Source organism: Gymnogyps californianus, chromosome 1 (genome assembly GCF_018139145.2).
Source record: "Gymnogyps californianus isolate 813 chromosome 1, ASM1813914v2, whole genome shotgun sequence".
In the NCBI taxonomy this organism is placed as follows: Eukaryota; Metazoa; Chordata; class Aves; order Accipitriformes; family Cathartidae; genus Gymnogyps; species Gymnogyps californianus.
Genome location: NC_059471.1, coordinates 150,757,352 through 150,784,364, shown reverse-complemented (window position 1 = coordinate 150,784,364; position 27,013 = coordinate 150,757,352). Strand labels below are relative to the sequence as shown.

Genomic DNA, 27,013 nt, shown 5'->3' with positions numbered 1-27,013 from the left:
GAAACTAGTACGGTGAAACGTGAAACTATTTTCTAGATGTAATCTATTACAGTTAATTATAATTTGTCCTATCTTTCCATACCGAAGTCAATCCTTGTTCTTTGTCCTGTCAAGGAGGTAAGTGGATAGTAGAGGATCCTTTTAAGGAAAAAGGACTAAGTGGTGAAGGTAAAGTAGGAGGAACAGGAATAAATGCTGAATACTTCAATGTATTTACATTTAGACGGCTTTAAGAGACTTGCCCAGATAGAGCAGTGATGGCAAAGCCCAGGAACAAGGTCCTGTTTCAAGCCTGACATTGATTTCAGGGTTGCACTAATCAAGAGCTTGTGTAAATTTTCCTGGTTCAGCTCTAACTTCCAGTCCTGCGGTGTCATCCTCCTTCTCTCCAGCACTGCACTTCTGAAAAATACTACTGTATCCAGTGTGAAATACTGCTTAAAAATTCTTCCTTTGACGTCCTTGCTGGAAGGAACAGCTGTTGCTTTGCTGTAACCTTTAAAACCCACTTGAAGTTTTCTGTTGCCCATCGTAAAGCAAATGCAAGGCTGTACAGACAAGGTGGTAGTCTCTTTAGCTTCCTACTTCAACTAGTCAGAATGTGTTCACTTCTTTGAGCTTGTTAAACAGGAAATGAGTTGTGATGGTTTGAAGGGTATAGAGGCATGAACAGCTACAAGTGTGGTTTGTTTTTCAAATTTCATGTTTATTTTTATATTGAAAAGGGTTGAAAGCTTACTTAAAAACAAAAGTGGAGCTCCCATTCATGTTACAAAGGGCCCAAGCAAACACTGACTGAGATGCTGTGTGCAACTCTGGCAGCAGTCCCAGCGTGCTCCTGCCCTTGTGCTGCCCTGTTGCGCAGGCACAGCTGAATGTGCTGCTGCTGCACAGGGATCCGATACGGCTGAGGAACAAGCTGAGGAGCAGCAACGAGCTCTGACCCTGTTTGTGCAGCCACAGGGCAAACAGCTGGGCTGCACATCGGAGGCAGACACCGCTGCAGCTTCGCACCCTCGGCCTCACCGAATGGGCGACCACAGCTTTGTAGGCTTTGTCATCTGACCATAACCCACCCTCTCCCCGTTTTACTGAAAATCTCTTTTCTCTATGCTGAAATGCAACACTGAGGGAGAAAGAAGCTATGAATTGCATCTCATTTTGAAGATTAATTCTGTTACCATTTCAGGCAAATTCCGTGTAACGTCAGCTTGTAAGACAGCCACAAGTCTACTGCTGCAGAAGCACAAATGATTGCTTGTTTATAGAAAAAGGCGTCTGAAACATGTAATAACGTAGAAGTACATTAAATTCTTGCTGGCTGTATTAAACTCTTCTGTGTTGCTTCATCATAATATAAAGGAAAATCCATGAATGCATTAGACTTCCTCACATAATCTGAACAGCCAACTGCAGTCTTCTGATGTAATCCAACATGGAGGTAATGATACCACCAGGTGTCTTAGGTAGGTTCTAGCCTCCTTTTCTTCAAGCTTTGACTTCTCCTGTGGGGGCTGCACTCTGCCAAACAGGGAGATAGTGAGAAATGGAAGTTTCTTAAAGCTTTCTTCTGCTTCTAAAAGTGCTCCTCAATTCTTTTTCTAGCTCTTCCTTGATAGGACAGTTGGATGGAAAAACCAGATAGTTCTCCTAGCCCACTATCCCAGCATCTGCAGCCAGGTCCAAGAAAAGAGGAATGTTTCTCCCACTCCAATTTACTAATCTAACAGCGCTGCTTTCAAAGCCAAGAGCCATTGTTAAGACAGAACTCAGTCATTTCTTTGTAGCACGTACCTGGGATATGCTGCTTGGCACAGCTGCTGTTGCTCATGGTTGTACCAGATGGCTGCAACTGTGCAAGTCTAGCAGAAGCTTTGTGGTAATTCATTCTGTGAGGTGTCCGGTTACGAGTAGTCATTTGATGACATCCACGAGGTGTTTCAGGTGTCCGCTGTCCAGCTGATGGGTCTGCCATTTTGTGACCCATTATCTTAAGATCAATGGTCTCCAAGGAAATGTCCCAAAGTTCAGGATCATCTAGGATAGATGAAAAGATGATCAAACCAAAGATGACAGTATTGTACTACAGGAATGACAGTAACTCCAGGACCAGCCCACTCTTTTCCTACAAGTGGTGGCCACTGTAAAAGTGAAACTGTAAAGTATCTTTTATGTCAGTGAACAGCAGGGAAACGGTACTACCCCTTGTGCTCTGGACTTACGCAATGTCCAGGCACCATGATGTAAGTGTGACCCAAATAGTCATGGTTATGTTAAGAAAAGATGTCCCCCCCTTACCCCCGCCAAATGTTCTGTTTCTGTGCAATATCACTTCAGGAAAAGGATTTACCGAATAGGTATAACAACTCTACTGAAAAGCATAGGTGTGAAACCTCTCATAGTGATGGACATAATTTCCCTGCCACTCAAGCAAAGTTTGTATTGTTAAGATCAGACTCATACTCACACTTCCATTATTGCAACCTCTTCAGAACTTTTACCTTTACACTGTACTCTGAGGAGTTGGTTTAAATGCTAATGATTTAACACTCTATTACTCATCGCTTTTTGGCTGACCTGCAAAGAACTCCTCTTCTATTGCTAGCTCCTGTTGTACTGCTGCTGGAGTGCTGTGCTTTACAGGAGGATCGGATGTTGCTGGACAGAGGTAACACAAGAAGAGATTAATATTAGAAATACAGAAGAACCCTTTTGCTCCTTCTTAACAGAGCACGAGTCTGAAATAATAAGCAGCAGCTACCACCAGGTACCCTCTTTTTTTCCTAGAGCTGGTTATGTTTTGGTAGCAGTATGTGGAATGGTAAGATTCTGTACCTGATGACGGCTGACAAGAGCAACTGCACTGCTTTAAAATGGTTTTTAGCCTGTTTACCCAGTCCCCAAGTTCCTGCTCGCCACACAGCTGTCCAGACTTCCCCATGAGTAAAGAGCAACATATGAGTAGCTAATGCAATGTCTATTTGCCTGCAACCATCTCAGTGAAGCGCTGCAAGCCTCAGCTTGGGTGCAGCACGTTAATGGTACTGACAACAGCCGCTGTGCTGCATGAAGCTTTAGGGTGGTTGGAAAGTTGCAGTTTTAATGATGCTGTTTTAAAGCTGACATTCCTGCCACTTTAAGAACACAGTGGGGGAAAAAGTATGATAATCTTCCTTCCTTTGGCCTCAAAGGTGTGTTGATAGTACAGTACAAAAGCAAATTAAACTGGTCAGGCTCCTGTATTGAGGGTAACACATGCCTGCCAGTAGCTATCATTAAAACTGTCAGGTTTTAATGCCAAGTCTTACCCTGTTTGCTGCTAGGAGTAACTATTGGAACCTGATGCTTTTTCTCCATCTGTTCCCGGAACTGTTGCTGTAACTGCTTTTGTCGCAATTTCCGCTGGTAAGTGGCATCACACTCAATAGCGAAGGAGTCTGTATTTCTGCCCCTCCCCCCAAGTAAGCACAAAGTTAAACAAGATTTCGGCAATTACATTTTATGAAGAAAAAAAAGCATAAAGAAATAACAGCAAGGAAAATCCACAAAACTAGCATTTTATGGCATCTTCCAAATCGGGATGTCCATGTGTTTTAAAAGGTACAGTAACTTCTAATATAGCTTATAAATGTATAACAGCAGTCTCACCTGGAACTGTTTGGCTGTTTCTGATCTACTGTCACTACAGCAGCCTCTGTCTGACCAGGCTTACAATTAGATGCCATCTCACAATGTTGTCTCCCTCCCGCGTTCTGCCTTTCCAAACAGCTATTGTATCTTGCTTTCTCTATTTCAGGCTCATAGTCCTGTCTTTTAGCTTTGACCAAATCTAACTCAGAGGGTATCTGGTAAAGGAAAAAAAGAAAACATATTCAGAAATTTCCTTCATCAACTTAATGAAATATGCACAGGCTTTTTCTATACAGTACTGTTGAAAAAATCCAGTTTGTTTTCTCTAAGTGGAATGGTAAGTTAGGAAACTGAAATGCATTTTCAGTACAAAGTCGTTCAGTTAGTTCATCATTGAATCTATACGACTTTGTGTTAGTTTAATAGTTCAGTGCTTCAGGGCTGATAGCCCATGTCTCCCCATACTGTGCGCTCTGCACACAAGAACAGGCGCGGGTGATTGATGCAGAATTCTATAGCTGCTCAGACCCAAGTCTGTTGCCGAGTCTGTTAGTTTTGCCGTTTCCATTTTCACACTTGTATTAAAGCACATGGCGGACCTTTACTCAGGTCTGCGATCGTGAGGTCACTGAGGAAGGTACACAATTGTCTTTTTAATAAAGAAGGGATGGTTTGGCTCTGTGATTTTACAAATTTGTGGCAATGCTGCTAATAGACAATGAACCTGGCAAAGCAGAGATGCGTGCCAACTTTACTTGGAGAGGTGTCACTTTGAATCTGCTCCTACAGGCTAAGTTAGCTAGACAGAACTGCCTCACAGCTCTAGGCTGACTAGCAGCATTTGGTAAATCCTAGTACGATGAAGGCAACTTTACTATGAAACTCCATGAATCAGCAGTTCTAAAAGGCTTACTTTTCCCTCAATCAATCAGCAAGGTAGGTTACCACCTAGAAGCCTGCTGCCCCCAACTGGTACACATCAGGAGCTAACAAGATTAATGAGGTGCAACCTCGGTAACAGCCAGGACAGCTTTAACACTACGAAGACTGCTGTGTTATGTCACAGCATACTTCTAAATTGTGATAGCTCTGAAAGAACAGGGTTAAAGTAGGGTTGTCACTGATGAAGATGTACATCACGATTTCTTGTCTCTCTCTGGCCAAAGACTGCCACAAGGCATTTCTGCATGGTGTTGGTTACCTCAGAAGGTTCTCTGTTTGACCTAGTGCTTCACAGAGGGTAAAGTAACTGCACCTCTTCCCTTGCAAACTGAAACCTAACAAGGTAAGGAGTCTGAAAAGCAAAACAAGATGTAATGTGGCTTCTTATTGTTCAGGAAGGACAAGAACCATGGTTATGGCAAGGAAAATAAGTGTTCAAGTACACATCAGTTGCACGTACTAATTCTTCATACATTCAAGAGCTGCAGTTTGCCAGTAGTATCGTATCAGGTATTTAAAACAAATAAATTGGAGTGTAGATCTTCCTAATGTTATTCCTCATCCTCCAGCATCCAGGTCTAGTACATCCTGCTCTCATAATTCAGGTACCAACACATTTTGAAGTCAAGCAGAGGACATTTGCAGGGCCATTTGTACACTCCTCATGTAGCAAAACAAAATAGTGCTACCTGTTTTGCTGTTCTGTGGTAAAACATTGAAGTGACTGGCAACAGCTAAAAGTTGTTGTGGGTCCAGTCTAAATGGTTTGGTTCACCCTTTGTATCATAGACACATCTAGCCTTTTGCAGTGTTCTTTTGGGAAGGATCCAATTTGGTTAACTGAAAGTTGAAACCACCCTTAGAAACTACCTTTGCTTGAGATCTCAGTACAAAAACACTGTTACAGAATAATTACTTGTTAATGGTTTTAACAAGAACAATGAACACAGAAGGGTGAAATACAGGCACACTATAAATTCTGTTACAAGGACCATGCTGAGTGTATTATTTTCTGCCTAGCTGTGATGTGCATTAGGACCTAGCAGAGTTTGAATACCAGTTAGTAAAAGGACAAAGCAACTATCAATGCATATATTGACATTGCTACTGTATGGATTTTGCTTAAAATTAAGTGAAAGTTCCCATTACAACAAGCAGCTTTGGTATGTGACCCACCTAGTATTGTTTCTAGGATATCATCTTAGGCTATGCATATTAAAAACTTTATTTGAAGGAGGAAGGCTTTCTCATGGAAAAACTTCCTATTTTCTGCCAGAGCTCCCTAAAGTCTAAAGAATGTTCCTTTTTCTTGCTGCCGACTGGCTGACGTGTAGGCTGTCAGCTTGAGAGACTTCAGGACTAAATGAAATAGTTCTGATTTTGCAGGAATGCACAGAGGAGCTGTACCTACTTTAGAGTAGGTTACACAGATAATAGATGTACTGTCTGGCTATTCTTCTGCCCTACCCGCAGCCTCTGGTTTTATGACCTATTACAGCAACTGGCAATTGTGTCACTGTATGCAGTTATTTCCCATCCTTTTTTTTTATTCCTGAAAAAGTCTGGTAATGAGAGGAATATGACAAGTAGGTTTGATTTTTAAAATTCATAACAGTAAACTCGATTGTGCTACCACTGACAATGAGAACAAACGGAGAGATCTGTTCTGCCTTTTGCCTTATACAGGGCACAAGCATACAGTAAAGAACATGCACGCAGCCTTGACAGACTCTATTCTCCCAAGGACTTCCATTTCACATATGTGATGAATATATGACTTGACACTGGTATCATTGCTGATACACATTTAAAAGCAGAAGTGGCTAGATGAGAGTGATGAACTGAGTTGCTACAACTGACAAAGCTTAAACAGTCCTAAGAACTGGAGCACATGGAGAAAACGGCACCTAGAACGAGCTAGTATAAACAGTTTACTGCTTCCTGTGGTAACATTTAACCTGCTATGAACACAGATGTACGCATTACTGGCACTGGACAGAGAGACTTAGACAACGTGGCCATAAATGACACATGAGATCTCGAGTAGGCTACTGTTTCTTCACCATAGTAACCTTGCCTAGTGCAAATAGTCAAAATTTAGAGTAGTTGTGGTAAAAGGTTGGGGAAAAACTGTAACAAACAGTTCACACAATCAAATTAGCAGGCAAAGGCTATTGGTCTCATAGCTGGAAACATTCAGGGATGAGATGCATTGATATCATTATTTACATTCTTTTCAATATGAAGGACCAGGAGCAGCAGACACCTAGCAGTCCCTGCTCTAACGGCCCATGTACTGCACCTGACGTGGAAGCTTATTCACGGCTCGTAGGTAGTCTTTGTCTAGGATGCAGTTCCCAAGAGCATTCCCAAAGCACCTGAGAAATAAGAGAGCTCACTGTGACTGAAAATAACACTTCTCACTTAATTTCTGAAAATGTACAAGTACTGATCTTTACTTACTTGAGTGCCCTCTTCAGTCCATCTGTTACTGCCTCCTTTCTTGCCTTTTCTAGGGACAAGGCCTTAGACTTTAGGCCTTCACTGACTCCATACCCCACATCTTCATGGTATGACCCATCCTGCAGTAAAATGTTAAAAATACTAAGTATAAGGGAATTTCTGCACACACAGCACTTCATGTTAGATGCTGTGGTTTTCTAAGCCTGATTACTTGCTCCTAGCTGGTTGTTCTATAGCAAGGTCAATGTTTTGGACACCCCTAGGTTCTCTGGTGTAGTACAGTACTCGAGAACCACAGCCTGACCTACGCAGGACCTTTCATTCACAGCTCTAGGCAACTGCTCAACTATAGACAGAGCAAACAAAAAAATCCACTTACCTTAAGCTGAACTTTCACAAATGCACAGACCCCCACATAGAACCTGCCGTTGTTGAGGTCAACAAAGTCTGGGGGAGGGAAAAGGAACATCCTAAATAATACAAAAGACTTCTGATCCACATTTAGATCTTATTTTGTCCTTTGAAGACATTCATAAACCTGTACCATACTGGCTGAATGTGCCCAAGATACTGTATCATTTTCTATAAAATGGAGCATGACTTACAAAATATTAACTGTAGTTTGAGAATGCTGACTTGCATATATGCTCTGGGCATGTTACATGATACTTTCTGGTTATTAGTGGTGAGACCTGCCAAAGAGTCACACTCTGCTACTACATGTATAAACTTAAACATGTGAAAGAAGGAAGAGTTGTTACTTCTCATTCAGCTACCTATCCTAAATGTTCAAAGCATAACAATTTTTTCAGCTGGAAGGAAAGATTTAAAGTATCAATTTATAAAAACAGCAATGGAAAAGAAACTGTTGTCTATAAAAGTAATTTCTTTCCTATTACATACTAGAAGTCTCCAGTTTGTGAAATTTTGCACAAGGTTTTATCCAGGACAGACTGCCTGAAGAGCTTAACAGGTTGCAATACAACTGTCAATCCAGAATCTCTAATCTACCTTATTTTACAACAAAAGCAATGCTATATAATATACATAGGGCGCTCTAGTTAGCAGTCTTGCAAGTCCGATAGAAACATGACACATGTCTGAAATGAAATGCTTTGAAGTGCAAGTAACTGTACTCTAGGGTCCAAAAGTTCTTCTGTACCTATCTAGTCTATTTGTTTAATTGTTTTGTAAACCTGCTGGAGGTGCAAGCCCTTTTTCTACCCAGGAATTTAAAACCAAACATAACAGAATCCTCTGTCTCTGAATTTCTAAGGAATGACTTGTTATGGCATTATTTGAAAAAGACAGAAGTTTGAAGGATGTCAGTCCTTTCTTGATTGAAAAGGGGGAAAAAAAAGTGGTACAGAATAGATTGAAAGCCATGAAGTAACTTGTTTTATGTCTAGAATCTACCAGCCTGAGGTAAGAAAAGATTTCTGAAGGCGAGGGGGAAGGAAGGAGGTACATTTAAGCAGCTTTGTTGAGCTACTTCAACAACCAGTCTTCAGTCTAAGCATAGCGGATCTGCAAACAAGGACAATACTCCTCTGGTAGGAATTATTTCAGCTATTGAGATGGAAGAAGCTTAAGCTTTAAGATCACCTGAATATCATTTTCTAGAAGAAGAATTTTTCCAAAGCTGTAAAAATCTCAGAACCAGGTACTGGCTAGAAGAGGAATCTGCAGAAAATGATGGGTCCCTAAAGATTAGGGGAATATTAACTGAGAATATGAACTTGTTAGAATATAAAAATTACAGGTGAGTATGAAAGTTGGCTTAGGGCTGCTGGGTGTTAAATAGTTTTAATTGTAATTACTCTTGACTGAGTGTTCCCATAGAGATCAGAAAACTTGATTAGAATAGCTCAAGAATAAACACACCTAGAATAATGACTGTGACATATTCCAGTGCAATATCTAAAAAGAAAACAGAAGCTCCATTATTATTCAATTTCTCTCATTCTTACCAACTGCTAAGACACCTGGAAATTCCACATGCCTCTCCCCAGGTTCTTTGAAGTGATCAAGTTCTAGGATAGACACTCTAGTCCTTATCTGAGAGACTTTTCCTTCAGGGCCTCACAGTGAAACAAGAGGAAAGACTTCTTTACCCTCAAGAGATACTTACCAACATTCTGCTGAGTGACTGAATGAGCCCAGCCATTGAAGCCAAACATCTCATTGGCCAGACTGATTACCTTGTGACCCTCAATGTAACAGACCTGAAAAGAAAAGCATATATACATAAATATATATATAAATACATACACATGTGCACATATCTATACATGCTTTATTTTAAACACATCATCTTGCACTGAGGAAACCCAGCTAAGTTCAAAGTTCAGATAACGTGAATAAAAGGATGATGGTGCAGCTTTAGGTTCGCCCTCTCCCAGCAACTGTGATGGGGGGTTAATATGGCAACAAATACGACTTAATCAACAGAAGGCAGAGCTAGCAGGCACTAAAGAGGGTAAAATGCAGCCAATGTTATATAATGCTTCATATATTCCAGTTCTGGGGAAAAATAAGAAAAACATCTCAATGTTCCACAAGTAGATAAATATTCCCTTGTAAAGGATGAAGCACCGAAAAGCTACGTCTTTTTTTAAAGTGTAAAAGGAACCTGTGGCTAAGTAAAAGCCAGAATTTATGCTATGCTGACTTTGCTTTTGTATCTGCGTATTAAACTACTAGTGGAAAACTAACTTCAAAAAAAATAAGGATTATTGTAACTTTTTTTACCCTAGTTTTCCTGGAAAAAACGGTGAGTTGAAACATCTATGCATGTTTGTTCATACCTTTTGTCCTCCTCCAGCTTGCCGACTGCTGATATATTCTGGACCCAGTCTCTGACGAAGAGCATGCTGAATAGCTTGATATTCACTTGCTGTGTATTGATACTTGACAAAAACAAGGTAAGACAAATCTTCTCACTCCCCCTATTTTATCCCATTTTTCTACATACAGTCCTTCCAACAGGTGTATGATCCAATTTTAGAATCAGGTTGTAACAGACAAGGAAAGACCTCAGGGGGTGTGTGTGCATTACATTTGTGCATTCTATTGTTTTTTCTCTTACTCTTGAAGTATATGTATACAAGCATTAATTCTTGAGCTGTAGCAATTATTTTTTATTTCTCATAACCATCACTTACATTAGAAAAACTGAGATGAGCCAGGCCTATTACTATCCTATTGAAATCTTAACGCAGTCATAATCCTAGTCAAGGTTGCCAGGAACACACACATAAGCTTATATTTTACCTCCCAAAAATAAAACATAATATCTCTGTGACCAACAAGAAAAGTGTATTTAAAAACTCCAACAAAACCAAAGTTTAACCTTACTCTACCACCATATGCCATCAGGGCAGGGAGGACAGCAGCTCAGGCAAGCAGTCAAAATAGGAATTTCTTGAGGGAGCGTTCAGCAAATTCCCCTCACGCAGGGGAGGTCCTTTGGAAAACTCCAACATCACTGGTATCATTAGATAACACCAGCATCACCGGAAGCCTAAAGTGTTGTAACTTTTGCTCCTTGTCTTAGTAGAAATACAATTTACAATCTGTAAAGGTTAGAGAAGCCTAAATGCATGTTTAAGAATTGAAGCACTAAAAATCTTGTGTTGCTATGCTTTGATGTGGGACAGAACAGAGATTTCACCACCTAAATCATAAGTATTGTGTATGCATGCATTGGCTGCCCTATCATTCAGCAGAACACAGAATTCAACAGAGTGCGTGCCATATTAGTTCCAGCGCCTGCCAAACCTCTCGAATTTGTATTTGGTTCTATTTAAACTTAAAGACATATAAAGACAAATAACTTTGTCTTTTTCTGACGCTAGAATGCAAGCTTGTAACCAAAAGGCATAAGGAAAAAGGGAGAGTGCACATGCCTATGCCATATTCAGGAACTACGTATAAATTCCTATCATGGAGAAGAAAATTCACCACTAAAAGGTCTGTTCAGTCCAGATACCATTTTCTTTTTTCCAAATTATTTTAATTTTTTTTTAAATTATTTTTTAATAGCTGAAAGTAGTTGACTTTTCTGAACCAGTACTGAGGATGTGTGTAGGCATGATCCAGGCTATCTGGGATTAAGAGAGAATAAAATGAGCCCCATTTTGAAGGAACAAAATTAAAAACCTTTTGTGAAGAATCCAGAGCAATTTATTATAACTCGAGGCATGCCAAGGCTATCATGGGGGAAAATGTAATGTACAATTAGGTATAGCATAGCTAGGGTAATGGATATGACTCCGGCCTTATTGTATCCAACTTTAAAATGAGTAAATATGCAGAGCAGATTTCCAGAAGCGCAAGCATAAAACTTCTATTTCCCTGTCAGGCAAAAGGAACTGACCTGTCCGAAGCAAGCAACCGAATTGCTAGTGCTGGAACTATTGCTGCTGGTGTAGCTTTCACTGTCTTTCCCTTGACTTTCAGGCATCCCTAAAGACAAGAGAAAATGTAAACATTGAAGATAACAGAATTAACAGTCTGTATGAAGACATGCCAAAAAGCTGTTGAAGTCCACTGCCCAGTGAGCATAACAATATTCTGTAATAGATGTGTTGGACATTACAGTGATAATATACTTCTCACTCCATGGAACTGCTGCAGCCCCAGTTGGAAATTTGTTTTCTGATGTTGTTTCAGAACAGTCAAAACTTTTCTTCTTAAATATGTTATACTATGTAGGCAGAAATGGCTAGTTTCATCCTAGAAGAAGAGGCACTGTTCTGGTCTTCCACCCATAAAACCAGTAAGGGTGAGCCTAAATTAAATTATATGACAACAGTGAAACAATTATTTTATTTAAAGAACAAAGAAATTATTCTTGCTAGTAAAAAAATAAATAAATTCAACAGCATCTGGATCCTGCATAAGATCGGAGACTAGAACAGAAAATGAATCATGTCTCCAGTCCTTATTCTAAATATTGCACTGGTAACAAATGTGATATCTTTTTTTTTTTCTTTTCCCCTTTTAGGTAAATGTGAATGCATTGTACCACTCTAGGTAAGGAAAACCAAAATAATTCCCTCATTCAGATTCTTCAGCACTGTCTTCCTAGATCACTTTCAATATCCATTAACACTTAGACTCTGATAAAAAGCAGAGGCAACTTTCTAAAATTTTACTTGTCTATACCCTGACTTGTCAGTCTTTATTTTAGATTATTGTTTTGACTGTAATCATACTGTCTTGTGTTATGATGGTATCATATAAACTATGCAGAGTTGAAAAACATACAGAACCTGTAAGAATTTTAAGTTGTACCGATAATTCAGTAGATGGCACCCTTTTCCAAGCCAGTGTCCAACAACTACCCAGTACCGCATTACCACTCCACCCTGCTGCTGGAGAAGTGGTTTTGCTGAGAGCTTATACAACAAGCATGCAAGGGAGCTGCAGCAGCACTTCTGTATAAGCCATAGAGACAATCTTTTATTGTATTTGCACAAATGCTGAGTCAAACTGGTAGTCTATCACTAAGAATTTTGTATGCAATACAAATATAAGACAAATCAATATACATACAAGACAGCTGGAGACGTCAAAAGTTTGAGAAAGTCTAAAATCCTCAGTAGATAGCATTGTCTGACAGTCAGTCGGAACCTGGCTGGTATTATGCTTTGCTAAGGTACTCCAGGTTCAGCACTTTTTAAAACAAGTTGTTTTTCTAGTCTCTAAACAAGGAAGCCAAAGTTTAATGAGAATGTGGCAAACAATTTTCAGAAAAAGGATACTAGTTGTTTCCTTGGCAAGTATGAGCACTGGTAATTACGCCAGGTGTAGCTAAAATTCTCCTTAATTTTGGTTGGCTATAATTATTAATCTTCAGTCCAGAAGTTGTATAATTGTACAGTGTTTATACATTTGAATGGCTTTCAATCAAAAGTTAGCTGCAATTTGTGGTAAATACATTTGGTTTTGGAAGAGAACAAACAGAAATTAATATTACCAGGAGAAACACTTGTGATTTACGCAAGCTATTTCCCCTGTTAAGCAAAGAGTTCATTGCAGTGTGAGGGAGACAATTAGAGAGAAAAAAATAGTATGTGTGGGGAGTGGCAGAGGGAATCAAAGTTTGAAGAAGACTACTTCCCCCCCCCACCCCCCTACTCTAAGCAGCCTAAATCAGATCTTAATCATTATAAAGCCCTTCGGAAAAAACAGTGCACAAAATGTGTGCATTTGCCTACGTAACCCTATTACCAGTTTGCCACAAATCTTTATGCATAGTAGGTGGGTGGCATTTTGAAGCGAAATTGCTTTAACTGAAAACAGTATTAAGTCCTTTAAGTTTTTATATGGTGTGCACCATTATCAGTCTAAATTCTCTAAAGAGATACACCTTTAATGAAGCTCTGAGTAACATACGGGAATTGATTCTGAATGAGAATGAGGAAGCACAGAATTCTGCTGAAAACAGCTTCACATCATATGGTTTTAATCCAACAGATCAGATGCTGCTAGAGAATACTAGCAATATACTTCTTTGCAATAAACAGTTTAAAAACATGTCAGTGGTTTGTATTCAAATTATGTATTAGTCTACAGCTTGCATGAAGGAGACAAATGATGCCAGTTTAGTTTCAGGCTTTGCCTGTAGGAACAGTTTGCTTCAGCTGTGAGCCTTGTTTAAACCAAACATTCTATTACAGCAATGTGGTGGTTTTTTTCAATCGGTGAAGTGCAGCACAGCAAAGCCCTATGTCTCAAAGCAATTGTTGGAGCATTTCAAAGTGACAGAACTTCAATTTCAAAATTATTAGAGTAGGAGTTCGGAAGAGAGAAAAGTTAATTCTGCAAATGGAGTTATAAATCTACCTCAATACCAGAGCCAGGAGCTAGGGAAGGCAAGGCACTTCCATTCCTCACCACCCCCTCTCCCCACAACGTTTTAACTCGCATGAAACATTAATACTGAAGTAGATATTAAGCTATTGACTAGAGTACAAAAGAGCCTCAAACACCCTCCAGGGCCAGGATAGTGCTAGGAGACTGCCTGACTCATAAACCCATGTTAAAAAAGCTGTATTTTCAAACGATCATAAAATAGTAAAAATTAAAGTTCAAATATACTTGCTCTGTATGCAGGATGATAAAAGCAGTTTATCATCACTTTAAAGACATCTAGGAATTATAATTTATTACCTCTGTGATTGTGACCATTATTTATTATTTACAGGGAATTCTTTTCAGTTTAGCTGGTAATGTTCTCAGACAGTTTTCTTATCACTGAGAAAAAACACACACAAGACTACAGGTGTTGCACTGTGCTCCAAAACATTACCTTGATAGACTAGAACAGGCAAAGAATCTTAACAGCGTTTACTACTACCATATTTGGATCTTGTTTTTTTTAAAAAAAGTGAATAACACAAAAGTTTAAAATTTGAACATATTAGGTACACAATCAGAAAAATGGCTGTTTTGGGAAACTGGATACAAAATACTAATTTTCAACAGCACTCTAGAAGTAGGTATTTATTTTTATGGTGGTAGTGAACTGAGCAGCTGCTGAGAAAAATCTGGGTGTGTACACAAATTCTCATGTAGGAAACAAGCCAATCTTCTAGAATAGATAATCCTGAATTTAATCTGTTCAAGTACAACTACTACTGTAGGTTACGGCAGCAACACCTTCACTTTCCATGATAGTATGCACATAACTTCTAATTTTCTAAATTAACACGTCCTCACACACCTTCTACCCTACTGTCCATTACCCCAAAAAGAGATTTTGGTCCTAAATCACCTCTTTCCCTATCAGTTCCCCTCTGTCTTGACAAACTAGGTTTTTGAACCATGCACTGTGCCTTAATCCTGTGCTAGGAGTATCAGTTCCCAGTTCTCTTCACATGTAACGTAGAAGCAGGCAGTTTTGCACCACTTCAAAATAGATGCATACCATGAATTGTGTAAATACCACAACTTGGGAAATGCTCAGCTAGAACATGGCTGTTTCAAGAAATTAATTGTAGCATCACACAATCTAAGATAGGACTTTAACATAGACTGTGAACTTTTAGAGGGCTTTTCATTCAGCCTCATCCTTCTCTATATTGTAAGTTTCCTTCACAGTGAAGCTTTGGTTTGCTCAGTAGTCTTTAACATTCTTTCAATGAATGCAATTCCATTGAGCCCACCAAGAGCAAACAGCTATGCATGTAGCAACGAGTGATTTAGCAAACACTAAAGATAATACATATTTAATCTAAGGTTCATATTGCTCTAACAAAACATACAAAAAACTTTGAGTTTTATATTTCTGTGGAGTATTCTCTCCTCTGGGAACTCCAAACTATTTTGTAAGTTGATTAACCTGTTATGCAAAGGCTGCTTTACCTAACACTGAGCTGAGGTGTACATCTTTTAAGTATGACGGGGCAGATGTTCCTAATCAAGACAGGCCTGTGCTATACCACAGTTTAAAAAGAGTGGAAAATAGATTACGAAAGTGCTGTGGAAAAATTGCATACAATATAACTCTTCAGTTTTGACTTCTGATAATATCTCTAGGCAAACAACCCTGATGACTTGAGAAAAGTGAGGTAATGTTCTGTTAACTTCAACAGAAGAAAAAGATATTCAGTGTTTTATAGGTTAAACAATGAAATGCATGTGGAGGTCAGGAGACTGGATGTGTATTGTAGACTAAAGGTGGCCTCTGATGCTTGCCAATACCATATCGATGCATCTTATTGGTATTGACTCAGGCCACATTCTGTAGCAAGAGAATAAAAAGGTATAATATAGAAAGTTTGAGCTATCTGCAGTAGTTTAAATATATTGGCTTTCAAGGCATACGAACACCACTATAACAATTTCTTCTCAGTTACAGCGTGTCAGATTTGACATACCTTCAAACAGTCCCACTTATTTCAGTGGAATCTATATATGTGGCTCCAAAAGCATAATTTAACCCTTAGATTTATCAGGCAGTACTATGTTTACTTTTGGTATGTCTAGGATGATGATACCCTCCCTGCACTAAGCAGAAAACACTAATTCTGGTTACACTTTTTACTGATTAACATTTTAATGAACATAGTGTAAAGCTCTTTCTTCCTTATCTTTATACAAGCAGAATAACATAGTGCATTTGTGGGGGAATGTTTCTATTTATGAATGTTTGAATTCACCCAACATCTGAAACGAAGCCTATCTGGTCAATTCCTGCATTTTTGGAACACAGGATGAGGAACTCATCTCCTTACTCATTATGCTGAGTTTCATGTCATAACAGCCTTGATACACTTGTCACGAACTCATCAAACATCAATATATCTATTGGAAGTTGTTTTAGGACCCTACTTCCCCAGCAATTACAAATCCGGTCCAAATGGGTTAGTTTAACGCGTGTGTTGCTGTGTTTTAGACTGCATATTTTTCGAATTTTGCTGGTTACTCCTCCAAACATGATCCTTAATAGCAGTGCTATGTGTGAATTACTTCTCTCCTACACAATTTTGTTCACTGTTTTAAAATTCAGCACCCATTGTCACTTTTACCTTACAAAGGGTCCACAAAGTTTCATTAGTTAAAAATGCATCAATAGCACCTTATGAAACAGATCATTCCAAACAATTCTAGATTTGAAATACATTTGCTTTCTAAGAATATAAATCCTACTTAATTTCTCGCATTACTTCATTTCTTTGCATCAATCCACAATTCTGTATAGAAAATGTTTCATTAAAGGGATTAAAAGGTACTCCTTCACAAATAATCTTTCAATGATGTTATTAAAAAAATCCCTGTGACAACAAACAATGAGCTAGGTTTGTAGCAAGAAGTGCTCTGTTTTATTGCACCAAGGGGTAGAACTGCAGGAAAAGAGAAACAACTTGTTTGGTGTACAAGCTCTTTTCCAGGTGTGAAACAGTAACACCTCACAGTTACAAAACCAAAAAGTGAACAATCCACTCTTGAACAACTAGTTTCACATTTATAAAGACAGAGTAAAAGAAAAGAGCTTGTTCTGGAGACCAGACCTGGCAGAAATATTACTCAAATATCATAAATTATTTATGTGGGTACTTCTTTCTAAAAGCCTGGCAGGCTGATTTATAACCACATCATTTATATATAAGCCACTTTAGTCATTGGAAGAAAAAGACAGCAGGCTTTTTAACTCAAGAGTAATGGTTTGGGACTTAAAGGGAAAAGCAGCCCATCCAACTGTAACTGTAGAAAGCCTATAGTTTTGCCAAATACAATTACTAGACAAGAAATTAATCCAGGCTGGAATCTAAAACATCTGAACTCTGTAAGAGCTGTGGGAGATCCGTCAAACTGCAGATCATAAAAAACACTGTGATTCCAGGCACAGATGACACTTCTGGCAGCAAGACCATATTAAGCTGACACACTAACTAAGTTACCAAGAAAAATCGAAAGCTCTCAAGCTTTCTGTTTTTCTGTTTTGCTGCAGGTTGTCACTGTTTATTTTTACATGGAAAATAATTTACATTTGAAATTGACAGAATACTTCAGGCATGGGCAAGCCTATATCTGTTTTCATCCTTCTGCTTTCTTAGACAGCAATGTAAAGTATCCCTTTTTTGGGATACTTTAGGCTTGACAGAAGGGCTTGTATATTATAGCATGCACTTACCTGCACTATCTTATTCTTCAGAAATTAATTTAAAATGGGTTCTGTGCTTCTACAGTCGAAAAGGAAGTTCAGGTTATTGGAACTTCAATGTATGTCAGCTATTGTAATTGTGAGAGGTGCGAATGACTATTTATTGCAACAAAATATAAATTTAAATAGTGATAATTTATATGTTGATAACTGTCATTCCTTGTGTAGTCTTACAGATCTATCCAATTTATTATAACCTCTCACTTTAGCGTCCCCTGGGAATAACGGCTAAGGAAGTCAATGTTGGTTTTGGCTACTTACACCTTGAAATCACAAAAAAATCGAACTAGAACGATTCCTGAGCAGGTCATTTGCTCTACCTGCCTGGATGAAGGCAGGGCTGTTACAGCAGGCTGGAAGTCTTCTAAGGAAGAAGCGTTTATCAGGGAAACCGAAGTTCGCCCAGGGTAAGCGTGCCTAGGTAGCAGCGGGGCTGAGCGTACCAGCTTCGGCATTGCCTTTGCGGGAACCCCACAGGCTACGACAGGCGTTTTTTTTTTTTTACCCGAGCAGAGTCGCGCTGCCTCCCGTAGCCCCAGCCACTTCGCGCTCGTTCGGGCGGGGCTCCAACCGCCGACTCGCCGCAGCTCCGCGGCCGCGGGACTTCGAGCCTCGCCGCCGGGAGGCTGGGGGACGTGATGGCAGGAGACCTGCCGCCTCACCGCCGCGGAAGCGGGGCACCCGAGGAGAGGCGGGCAGCGGCCCCGGGCTGGCGCGACGAGATCCACCCCAGGAGACGCTGCCCCTCGGCCGGCGCCGCCAACGGTTTCCCCCGGCGCGCGGGCCGCTGAGGAAGCGCCCGCCCCCGGCGCGCACGTCGCCCACCGGGTGGGTCCGCGGGAGGGGCCGGCTCTGCTCCCGCCTGCGGCCCCGCCACCACCAGGGGAGGGGAAAGGAGAGGAGCGTTTCCCGCCCAGCCGGCCCTGCGGCGGTGGGCCGCCGGCCGCAGTACCTGGGCCGAGGGGGCCGCCTCCGTCCTCCAGCGGCGGTTCGCAGTTCCCGCCTGGGGAGGAGGCGAAAAGAGGGGTGGGGCGCTCGGAGCAGCCGCTACGGCAAGGGAGAGGAGTCAAACTTCCTACGGCCGTGATAGGCGATGACGCAGCGCCGGGGCTGCCGAGGGCCACGCCCACGCTCGGGGAGGGGAGGGGGAGGCGGGGCGGGGCGGTGCCCGGAGCAGCCCGACCCCGGCGGGAGGGAGAGGGAAACCCGGCTCGTGAGCGCGCGCTGTGGGCGGGGCGCCGCGCCGCGCGGCCGTGGAAGGGGCGGGGCGCTGCGGGGCGTCGCGCTTCGGCCGCGGCAGGGGCGGGGCTTGCGTGTCTCGCGCCGGGGGCGCGGGAGGGAGCGGCGGAGCTCGCGCGCGAGAGGCGGAGGAGGCGGCGGAGAGAGGCGGGCGCGGAGCTGACCTCGCCGGGGCGCCGCCGCCGCCCGGTCCCGCCGTCGCGCACCCCCTCCCCGCGGGCTGACAGGCAGGTGAGGGGCCTCGCTCGGTGCGGGGGGCTCGGGGGTGGGGGGGGTTAACGCATCTTACCGGCCGCTGGGGGGAGCCAGGGGCGGGGCAGGGCCTGCGGGAGCCGGTAGCTGCGGGCAGTGGCGGGGCTGGGCAGGGGCTGTGGCGGCGGGGTAGGGGGCAGGCGGCGGCGGCGGGGCCTGTCGCCGGGGAGCTGCTGCTCAGGTGGGTCCGGGTCCGGCGGCGGCTCCCCCGAGGGCTGCATGGCCTGTCGGCCGGCCGGAGAGAGGGGGCGCCCGGGCGCGGCCGGGGGAGGCGGCCGGGGGGGGGGGGTGCGGGGCCTCGCCTCTGCCGGGCCCCGCGCACGCTGTCACCGCCCGGGGGCTGGGCGGCGGCAGCCCTCCCCCGGACCCGGCCGCCCCCGGCCGGCCGGCCGGCCCGCGGGGATCGCGGCGGGGACGGCCACATCACCTTGTCCGCCGCATCGCCGGCGGCAGGCGAGCGGGCCCGCGTCCTGCCGGGCATTGCTCAGGGTGGTGGTGCGCCGGGGCGGGCTGTTGTGCGCCGGGTGGGGTTTGGTTTTGCCTCGTACAGTAGGTCCTTCATGCTCTTCCAGTTCGCGTTCCGTATTGTATTTTTCCGCCCCTACTTATTTAGTCCGTCCTTGGGAAGCGCACGCTTTTGTTATCTTAGTCACATCATCTGAGGTAATGGTGACCGGTGTCTTTCTACCTAGACCTTGCGGTGTTGTTGGGTTTTTTATTTTTTTCGTTGTGAATGCTGAATGGTCACGTTTCATTTATTTTTGTTACATCTACTACGAAGTAAGCGTCAGCTGACACGATGCTTTGTTTCTGAATCTGCTGCCATCCTGAAGCATGTGTCAGGAATTGCTGTCTTTCCACATCTGTCTTGTTTGTAACGTGAACTCTAAATCTTAGTTATGAAGTATACAATTTATTTTATATGGAATGTTGCATGCACATTGGAAGTTCACATTATGGTTCATGCTGACATGGTGTGAAATGGTTTAAAGTGAAACCCCAATGGAAATGGGAGAGATTAGGAGATATGAAGAAAAGATGTAAAGAAACACCTGGGGGAGGGGGGGGGAGCAATACAGAAGCCAAGAGAATGAAGGCAAATGGATAGAAATAGAATTGGTCTGAAGAACAATGTATGTTCAACATTTTATCCAAGCTCATTTTGGGGCCACATTGATGTATGCGGGGTGGTTGTAGCTGGATAATATGCTACCTCAGATCCAACAGGTTGTAACCAAAAAAAGTTGTCTGGTTTGACTGCAGGGTTGTAATTCTTAAACAATGGCCAGCTCAGCTAGGATGTCTACAGCAGTAACCTTCACCAGCTGCCTGCCCTCCTTTTCTCCCAGAGGTTACTGCATCTATAGCAGTAGGAGGCTGAACATACATCTCCTCCTGAGCTACTACGATGTACAGCCTGTATCTTGTGTTGAAAACTGCAGCAGCTCAGATGTGTGCCCCAATTCAGGGTCACTTATGAGTCAGCACCCTTACAGCCATATCAAGTAAGATTAAAAGAGAAAAATCACTACCTTGCCCATGCTAGTATGAGCAGAATTGGTAGTACAATAACTTATTTTTTTCAGTAATGAAATATTTGGACTAAACCACTAGTTATTAAATAACTGAGGCAGCTGTACTGAATGTAGTTCAGTTCTGGAAGCGTAGAACTTTATCACAGAACAGCAGTTCCCTGAATAGACAAGTATGTGACTTTACTGTATCATCCAGAAATTTGGAATTGTCTGAATCTACCAAGCTGCAAGAGGGGGTGCAGCTAGAAAAAGTTTGGGATCTGCTGGGTAAAACATGAGTTTATCGTAATATTTGATACAATTTGAACTTTCTCCACGTTTTCTGGGAAACCAATTTAGCTGTAATGAAATTACTGTAAGGATGTTAGCAGGTTTTCTTCAGTTTGGGTTTCTGTTACCTGGGCTCTATTAAAGCATAAGTCTTAGCATTGTTTCTTTGATCCTGTCACAAGCTTTTACGAGATTCTGTTCGTGTAACTTTTCATCTCTAACATCTGGCTAATGGCCTGACTGGCAAAAAAGCAGGTTTGGTATTTACATGGCCTGTGCCTTTTTATTGAATTGCAAATCTTGGTCATGAAAGAAACCTAGCTTTTTTTGCTGAATCTGCCACTTTCCTAGTTCCTGGTAGCAGTTATCTGTGTTGCTATATGAATAGAAATATTTCACCATGCTATTGTAACCAGTGCACGAGTTCTTTGCTATTATTCCTTATTTTGTGAAGCAGGATACTCTCCCATTGTTATCCCTCCTCCCCTCACCCCTCCCTATTTTCAAGCCTATTCCCCCAAAAGCCTCTCTTGTGTGAGAGGTTTGTTAGAACACTTACCTGGCTAAGCCACTTGAAAATTGCAGTATGTTTAGGTCTGGCTTGTTTTATCTGAGTATGGCATGCTCAGAAATGGATGGATGGATGGATGCATGCAGCTTTTTAAATAATCAGACCGACTGCTACAATTAAGAAACAATAACACATGTTCTTGAACCTTGCTGGCTACCCTGCCATAAGAGCACTCTGGGTGATGAGGAGTCTATCAATTAGTGCCTGTTTAAGCCAAGAGTTTAACTCTGTGGCATGCAGTGGGCTGCCTTACGGCAGTCATAGAGCATGAGATCCTAGAAAATGCAATGCTGATTTAGGAAAAGTGATGTTTTCTAGTATGTGGGTTGTGTCAATATCATTAACACAACTTTGTTGTCAGGGCGAGATCATGATGGAAATTCTGTAGATGGAGCATGCTTTGCTTTGCACAGTGATGTTACCCATGGTGACTTTAGGCTAGCTGTCTACGTGGATTCACTAGTGCTTCTAGGTACTTCTGGGCTTTTGAAATATCTATCACTTTTGACATTGTGTTTCCACTGTTGGGAAGTTGGTTGTTGGTTGCATGCCACCTGGGGGAAGAGAGAAACAACCATGCGTACGAACACATAGTATTTACTGACTGCATACTCTAAAAATCAGGCTATAAATTCTTTAGCCATACAATGACAGAAAGTTAATGTCCACAGGTCTTCAGTCTCCTAGGTAATTAGAAGAATGAGAGTTATTTTAATCAGTTTATCACTAGGAAGTTTATGTGCATGTTCTGACTCCTGTTGCTTTTTGTGTTTTGGACTTTTTTAAAAAGGAAAAAGACACATAATTTTTGCTGTATGTCTCCTATCTGCTTTAAGTTTAAAGACTTATAATCAGCTCCCATTCATTGCACAAAACAAATCCTGATGCACCCTCCTACCTTGCCTACACATGTAAGTGTTAAGAATGTAGGACAGGGAGGGACCATGTGGGTCATTGGGTCCAATCCCTGGTAAACCCGGGCAAGAACCAGGAGTTGAGAATGGTCCACAATATATCTGCACTATGTGCTAATCATCCTGTAGCAAATTCAATGCTGCCAGTGAAATACTTAAAGCTATCGGAGAGAATAGGCGCTGGAACAGTGTCCAAGACTTCTGCCATATCTGGGAAGCCTTTAAGTGTGATGTCCAGACAGTGTTAAGAAATATGTGCCCCAGTCTCTGGAGGAAGACAGAAAAATTTCTAGTGGTACACAGCAACCTGATAAAGGGAAAGAACTTGCTTGTGCACCCAAATTTAGTGACCACGTTAACTCTTAGTGTACTGTGAGCAGAACCATTTTAGTCTGCTAAGTGAGATGAGATAAGGCCTTTAGAAGTATCGATAGCACCTCATGTTCTGCCTCGAGTTGAGGCCAACCTCCAGCGCTTTAGGAAAAAATCCTTATAAGCAAGTGGTGTATCACAAAGAGTATATAAATATGAGTTAATAAAGATTTAGCTGAAATACATGCATTTTTATAATAATAGTGAGCCTTTTTGTTTTTGTGGTCTCATTTTTTGGGAAAGAAGATCTAAAGGAATGAAGCTGTGGTGGGGAAAGTATAGCCTTTATGCTGATATCAAGACGTATGGGAATTATAAGAAACAAAACCTGAAGTCGGTTAAAACTGCTTTTGCAAAGAAGCTGCTAAAGAGTAGAGCATGTTCTGTCATCTTATTCATGTCTTCCTTGTGGAGTAAGTAGATCTCGTGAAAGGAAATGTATACTTGTGGGAGACAAATTAACTAGGAAGCTGATGAATATTGCTGGCTCTTGTTTAGAAACTAGCGGGTAGTGTATTCTGGATTGGATATCTTGTAGGAATGGGAGAGAAGAATGGGAAAAAGAATGGTGTCTAAAAAGGACAGATAATCAAGACGTTTCCATGTTCTGTGGTGATTTGAAGTGTATGTGTACAATTTACGTTAACCTTTCAAATTTAAAAAGTGTGTAACAGGAGTGTCAATTTATGTTTAGAAACAAAACACTCCTTTGACAAATGACTGCTGGGTTTTTCCTCAAAATGTTAGGGTCAGGGTTGATGGCCTACCTTTTACAAAACATGGTTTTCAATATGTCAGTCACCTAAAGATTATCAGGGGTTTTTGAGATATTTTTCTGGGAAGATTTCTTTCTCTGTGTATAGGGGGGAGAGCATATCAATTCCTATCTCTCATGTTCAGTGAGACAGAACAAGGGCACTGTTACTTTCAGTGAACTTGGCAGATGTGCAAGTCTGTGAACTTAAAAAAAACCAACCTACCTTTAAAAAGGATTGGATGTAAACAGATGTCGGTGCTTGGGCATCTATTCATGTGCTATCTAGGAAAGAGAATCAATCATAATATGAATAGTTCCTTTTTTTGTCGTCTTTCCATCTTAATTTCATTCATCCCTTTTGCTTTCTTGCCGCAAGGCCATGAGGATAAGAATATTTTGATATGGATAAACAACCCTGAATTCCGTGGGTTCAGTGCCTTGTGTTCAGCATTGGCTGGCTTGCAATTTCCAAAGTAAACATTCTTCTGTCATTTTCATGTGTAATATTCATTAATTTAACATGAAAAGTAGTGAGCTTTCTTACCTTCCAGAACTAGTCACGCCTAAAATCTACATTATGGTCCTAAGATAGATACTTCACATTTTTTATGTGAAGTAGCATAGCAACTGCAGCTTTTGTAATTGTGATGTGCACCATAAGGTAACAGGAATTCAATTTTTTTTGTCCTTGTCTTAGTTGACGCACCTCTAAGTTGTTGTGAATCCTTTCTATTCTTCATTGCACCCACTATTTGAATTCCAGGGTAAAGATATTTGTCAGGATTGTACTGGAATATAAACTTTTCCTGTTTTGGAATTCCATCTTTTTTTTTTTTTCTGTGCTCCATTCTGGAGTCCAGGTCCCATTGTATAATCTAGTCATTCATGATTAACAACGAAGGTATTAATTATGAAAATGTGAACAATTGCTACCTCTGTTAATGAAGTCTAATGTGTCTGTTACACTGCTTTATCAGATTAAGACGGCTCTTGTAAAGGCTGACTTTTCTGTTGCTATTATAGAAGTGACATTCAAAGCTTTCCTTGTGCAGACAGGGATTGGTGCTACAAGAAAGTTCAGTCTTTTGAGAGCTGGGTATATGGCTTCCATTATGCTGATGGGAGGCACTAGAGGGGTCACTGTGCTCTAAGATGTGCTTGCCTGCCTAGTTCGTGATCAAACTGCCCCATTCCTGACTGTCAGGCAGTGACGCTATTAAGGAGTTGACACCATAAATGTTGCTGTCTGTCAGCCGGTGTCAGCCCTGAACAGCAACTGCAGAAAAGAAATTCAGAGGAAATGTTACTTGCTGAGGGCTGCAGAAGTTATTCCAAAATTCTTTTTGTTTTAACAAGCATAAGCAGGGATTTTCCTGTATTTCTGCAGTATGTTTTTCTGTATTTGGTTTGCTTACTTACCTAGAAGTAGTTACTGTGGTATTAGTATTTGTCCTGGAGTAGGGGGAGATATGAAAGGCATCATATATTTATATGACAGAGAGATCCTCCAGAGGTTAACAAAACTTTGTGTTAATGAATCTTCCATTTTCTGTCAGCTGTAGCCAGGAATGTCTGCTTTCTGAGCCATTGGTTCACATAAAATACTAGATATAGGGGCTGAGTGTGACAGCGTTGGTAAACACATCTCATTTTATTGGATACTTTATACTGAAGTTGATATTAATGTGATCCCTTCAGAATTTCTTACATTTCTACTATGCCTGAATACAACTCTTCTATTGAAAACCACCAGATCTTTTGACAAGACTAGTACAGTACTTTTGACAAGTGTACCTATTTCTGCCCTCTCTCACTTCATAATTACCTTACAAGTAAATCTGCATGAAGTTGTGCAGGTTGCATTTTACTATTCTTTCAGCATGCTAGGTTCTGATGCAGGAGTTACCAGCTTTCATGCTGCTTTGAATTACCATTTTCATTGATGTATGTTTCTAGATATATATACTTCTTGGAGTGGTAGCTGCTTTGCTGTTTTGAAGGAGGCTTAATGCTCCATTGCTTTTCACTGGCTATGACTAGGCTATTGTAATGAAACATTCATTTTAGTTGCCACAAGTTGCACTGTAGTACATTTAAATGTTTACTGTCAGATTATAAACTTTTTTCACAGTTCATGGTGTCTGTCTCTGAGTGTTTTTGGACAGTTACCTGTGATCTTAGAAGACATTTTTCTTAGCTGGCACTTCAGGCAGGATGTACTGTTATCTATCTTAGCATTTTCATACAGAAAATGTGTTCATAACTGTCCTTTTTTTCAAACCTTTTTCTACAATATTATGTAATTCTCGTCTATTCTTTTTATGCTTCTGATAGTCCTTCTTTCAAGCTTTTTCATAATTGCTAGATAGCATTTTCAACTAATCCAAAAGCAGTTCAATCGTACGTCTGTACTTGCAAAGCTGCTACGCCAATCTCTAGATACCTATATGAAGTTTTTACTTTGGCTGACATTAATTTTTTGGGATTTGTTTATTTGGCTTGCAGATAGGATGCTCTATGGAAGTTTTTGTTCTCTTAGTGAACGGTGAACAAGAGAGTTTTGTTTCACAAATGTAAAGGTATGCGAGCTACCTTGAGGAAAAATGGTTTAGCACTGGCTTCAGTGGGTTTGGTTTTTTAAACACTTGCAGTTTATAGTCTCTTTCTTTGTAATCTTAGGTAAGGGTTCCTGTATTGGCAGAAAGGACCAAAGGTTTTTGAAACCTAGAGGAGAGTTTGCAAAGGAAAAATGGTCAATACATTCATGTCACAGTTGGACAGTGTTCCTTGTGGTTACCACCATCCTGTAAGGTTAAGAGATAATTTATTTGTGATTAAATTTAGGGTCACAGTAGAAGAGGAAAAAAGTAACAATGCTGCATGTTGGCTTCATAGAATATAAGAAACTGTACTTCTGAGATTCCTAGTAAAATGCTAGTGTGGGTCAGAATATTGAAAAAAATTTAACTTTTCTGGTTATGTTGCTATTTGAAAGAAATCTTCCATGTAATTTTGCTTGGACTCCTGGAGGGAAACTAGAACTCTTTCTTCTTCCTGATTAATTGGTATTGTGAATGAGAAAAGACGTTTCTGTCACTTCCTTCACTTTCCTGTTTCCAGGATGAAAGATGTTTTTCCTAGTGTGAATTGTCGTAATATCTACTTCTGCTTATGGATTCCTAATAGCAACAAAGTGAAATAGCCAGTGATAAATGCTACTAGGAAAAAAAAAGGAAAAAAAAAAAAGTTAAGATTTATCTGTAACTTTTTTTTTTTTTCCCCTCTTGAACCACGACAAATCTCTGTGTCAGTGAAAATACTGAAACTGGCTGCATGGTTGGAAGGGTGTATTTCGTTAATATTTGGAATATTCACAATTTTAAAGTTTAAAAA

At 41.2% G+C, this 27,013-nt stretch overlaps 1 protein-coding gene across 1 annotated transcript; it reads right to left on the bottom strand.

The window, feature by feature from the left end:
* Window positions 1-981: 981 nt before the first annotated feature.
* Window positions 982-18,687, bottom strand: RAD52 (RAD52 homolog, DNA repair protein). The gene is made up of 12 exons (XM_050906326.1): window positions 18,663-18,687; window positions 11,414-11,502; window positions 9,843-9,944; window positions 9,167-9,260; window positions 7,415-7,482; window positions 7,036-7,154; window positions 6,875-6,950; window positions 3,649-3,845; window positions 3,309-3,445; window positions 2,578-2,658; window positions 1,795-2,037; window positions 982-1,521 (listed from the first exon to the last, which is right to left on the bottom strand). The coding sequence occupies exons 2-12, from the start codon at window positions 11,498-11,500 to the stop codon at window positions 1,463-1,465; spliced, it is 1,263 nt and encodes a 420-aa protein (XP_050762283.1). The 5' UTR covers window positions 11,501-11,502; window positions 18,663-18,687; the 3' UTR covers window positions 982-1,462.
* Between the last annotated feature and the right edge of the window lie 8,326 nt (window positions 18,688-27,013).

Bases quoted from the DNA above. Each gene is read 5' to 3' on its own strand.
- RAD52 (XM_050906326.1), bottom strand. From the start codon at position 11,500: ATGCCTGAAAGTCAAGGGAAAGACAGTGAAAGCTACACCAGCAGCAAT. The intron at 9,945-11,413 runs GTCAGTTCCTTT...GTTTTTGTCAAG, and splicing joins CGGTTGCTTGCTTCGGACAG to TATCAATACACAGCAAGTGA. The intron at 7,155-7,414 runs GTAAGTGGATTT...ATTTTACTGCAG, and splicing joins TTGTGAAAGTTCAGCTTAAG to GATGGGTCATACCATGAAGA.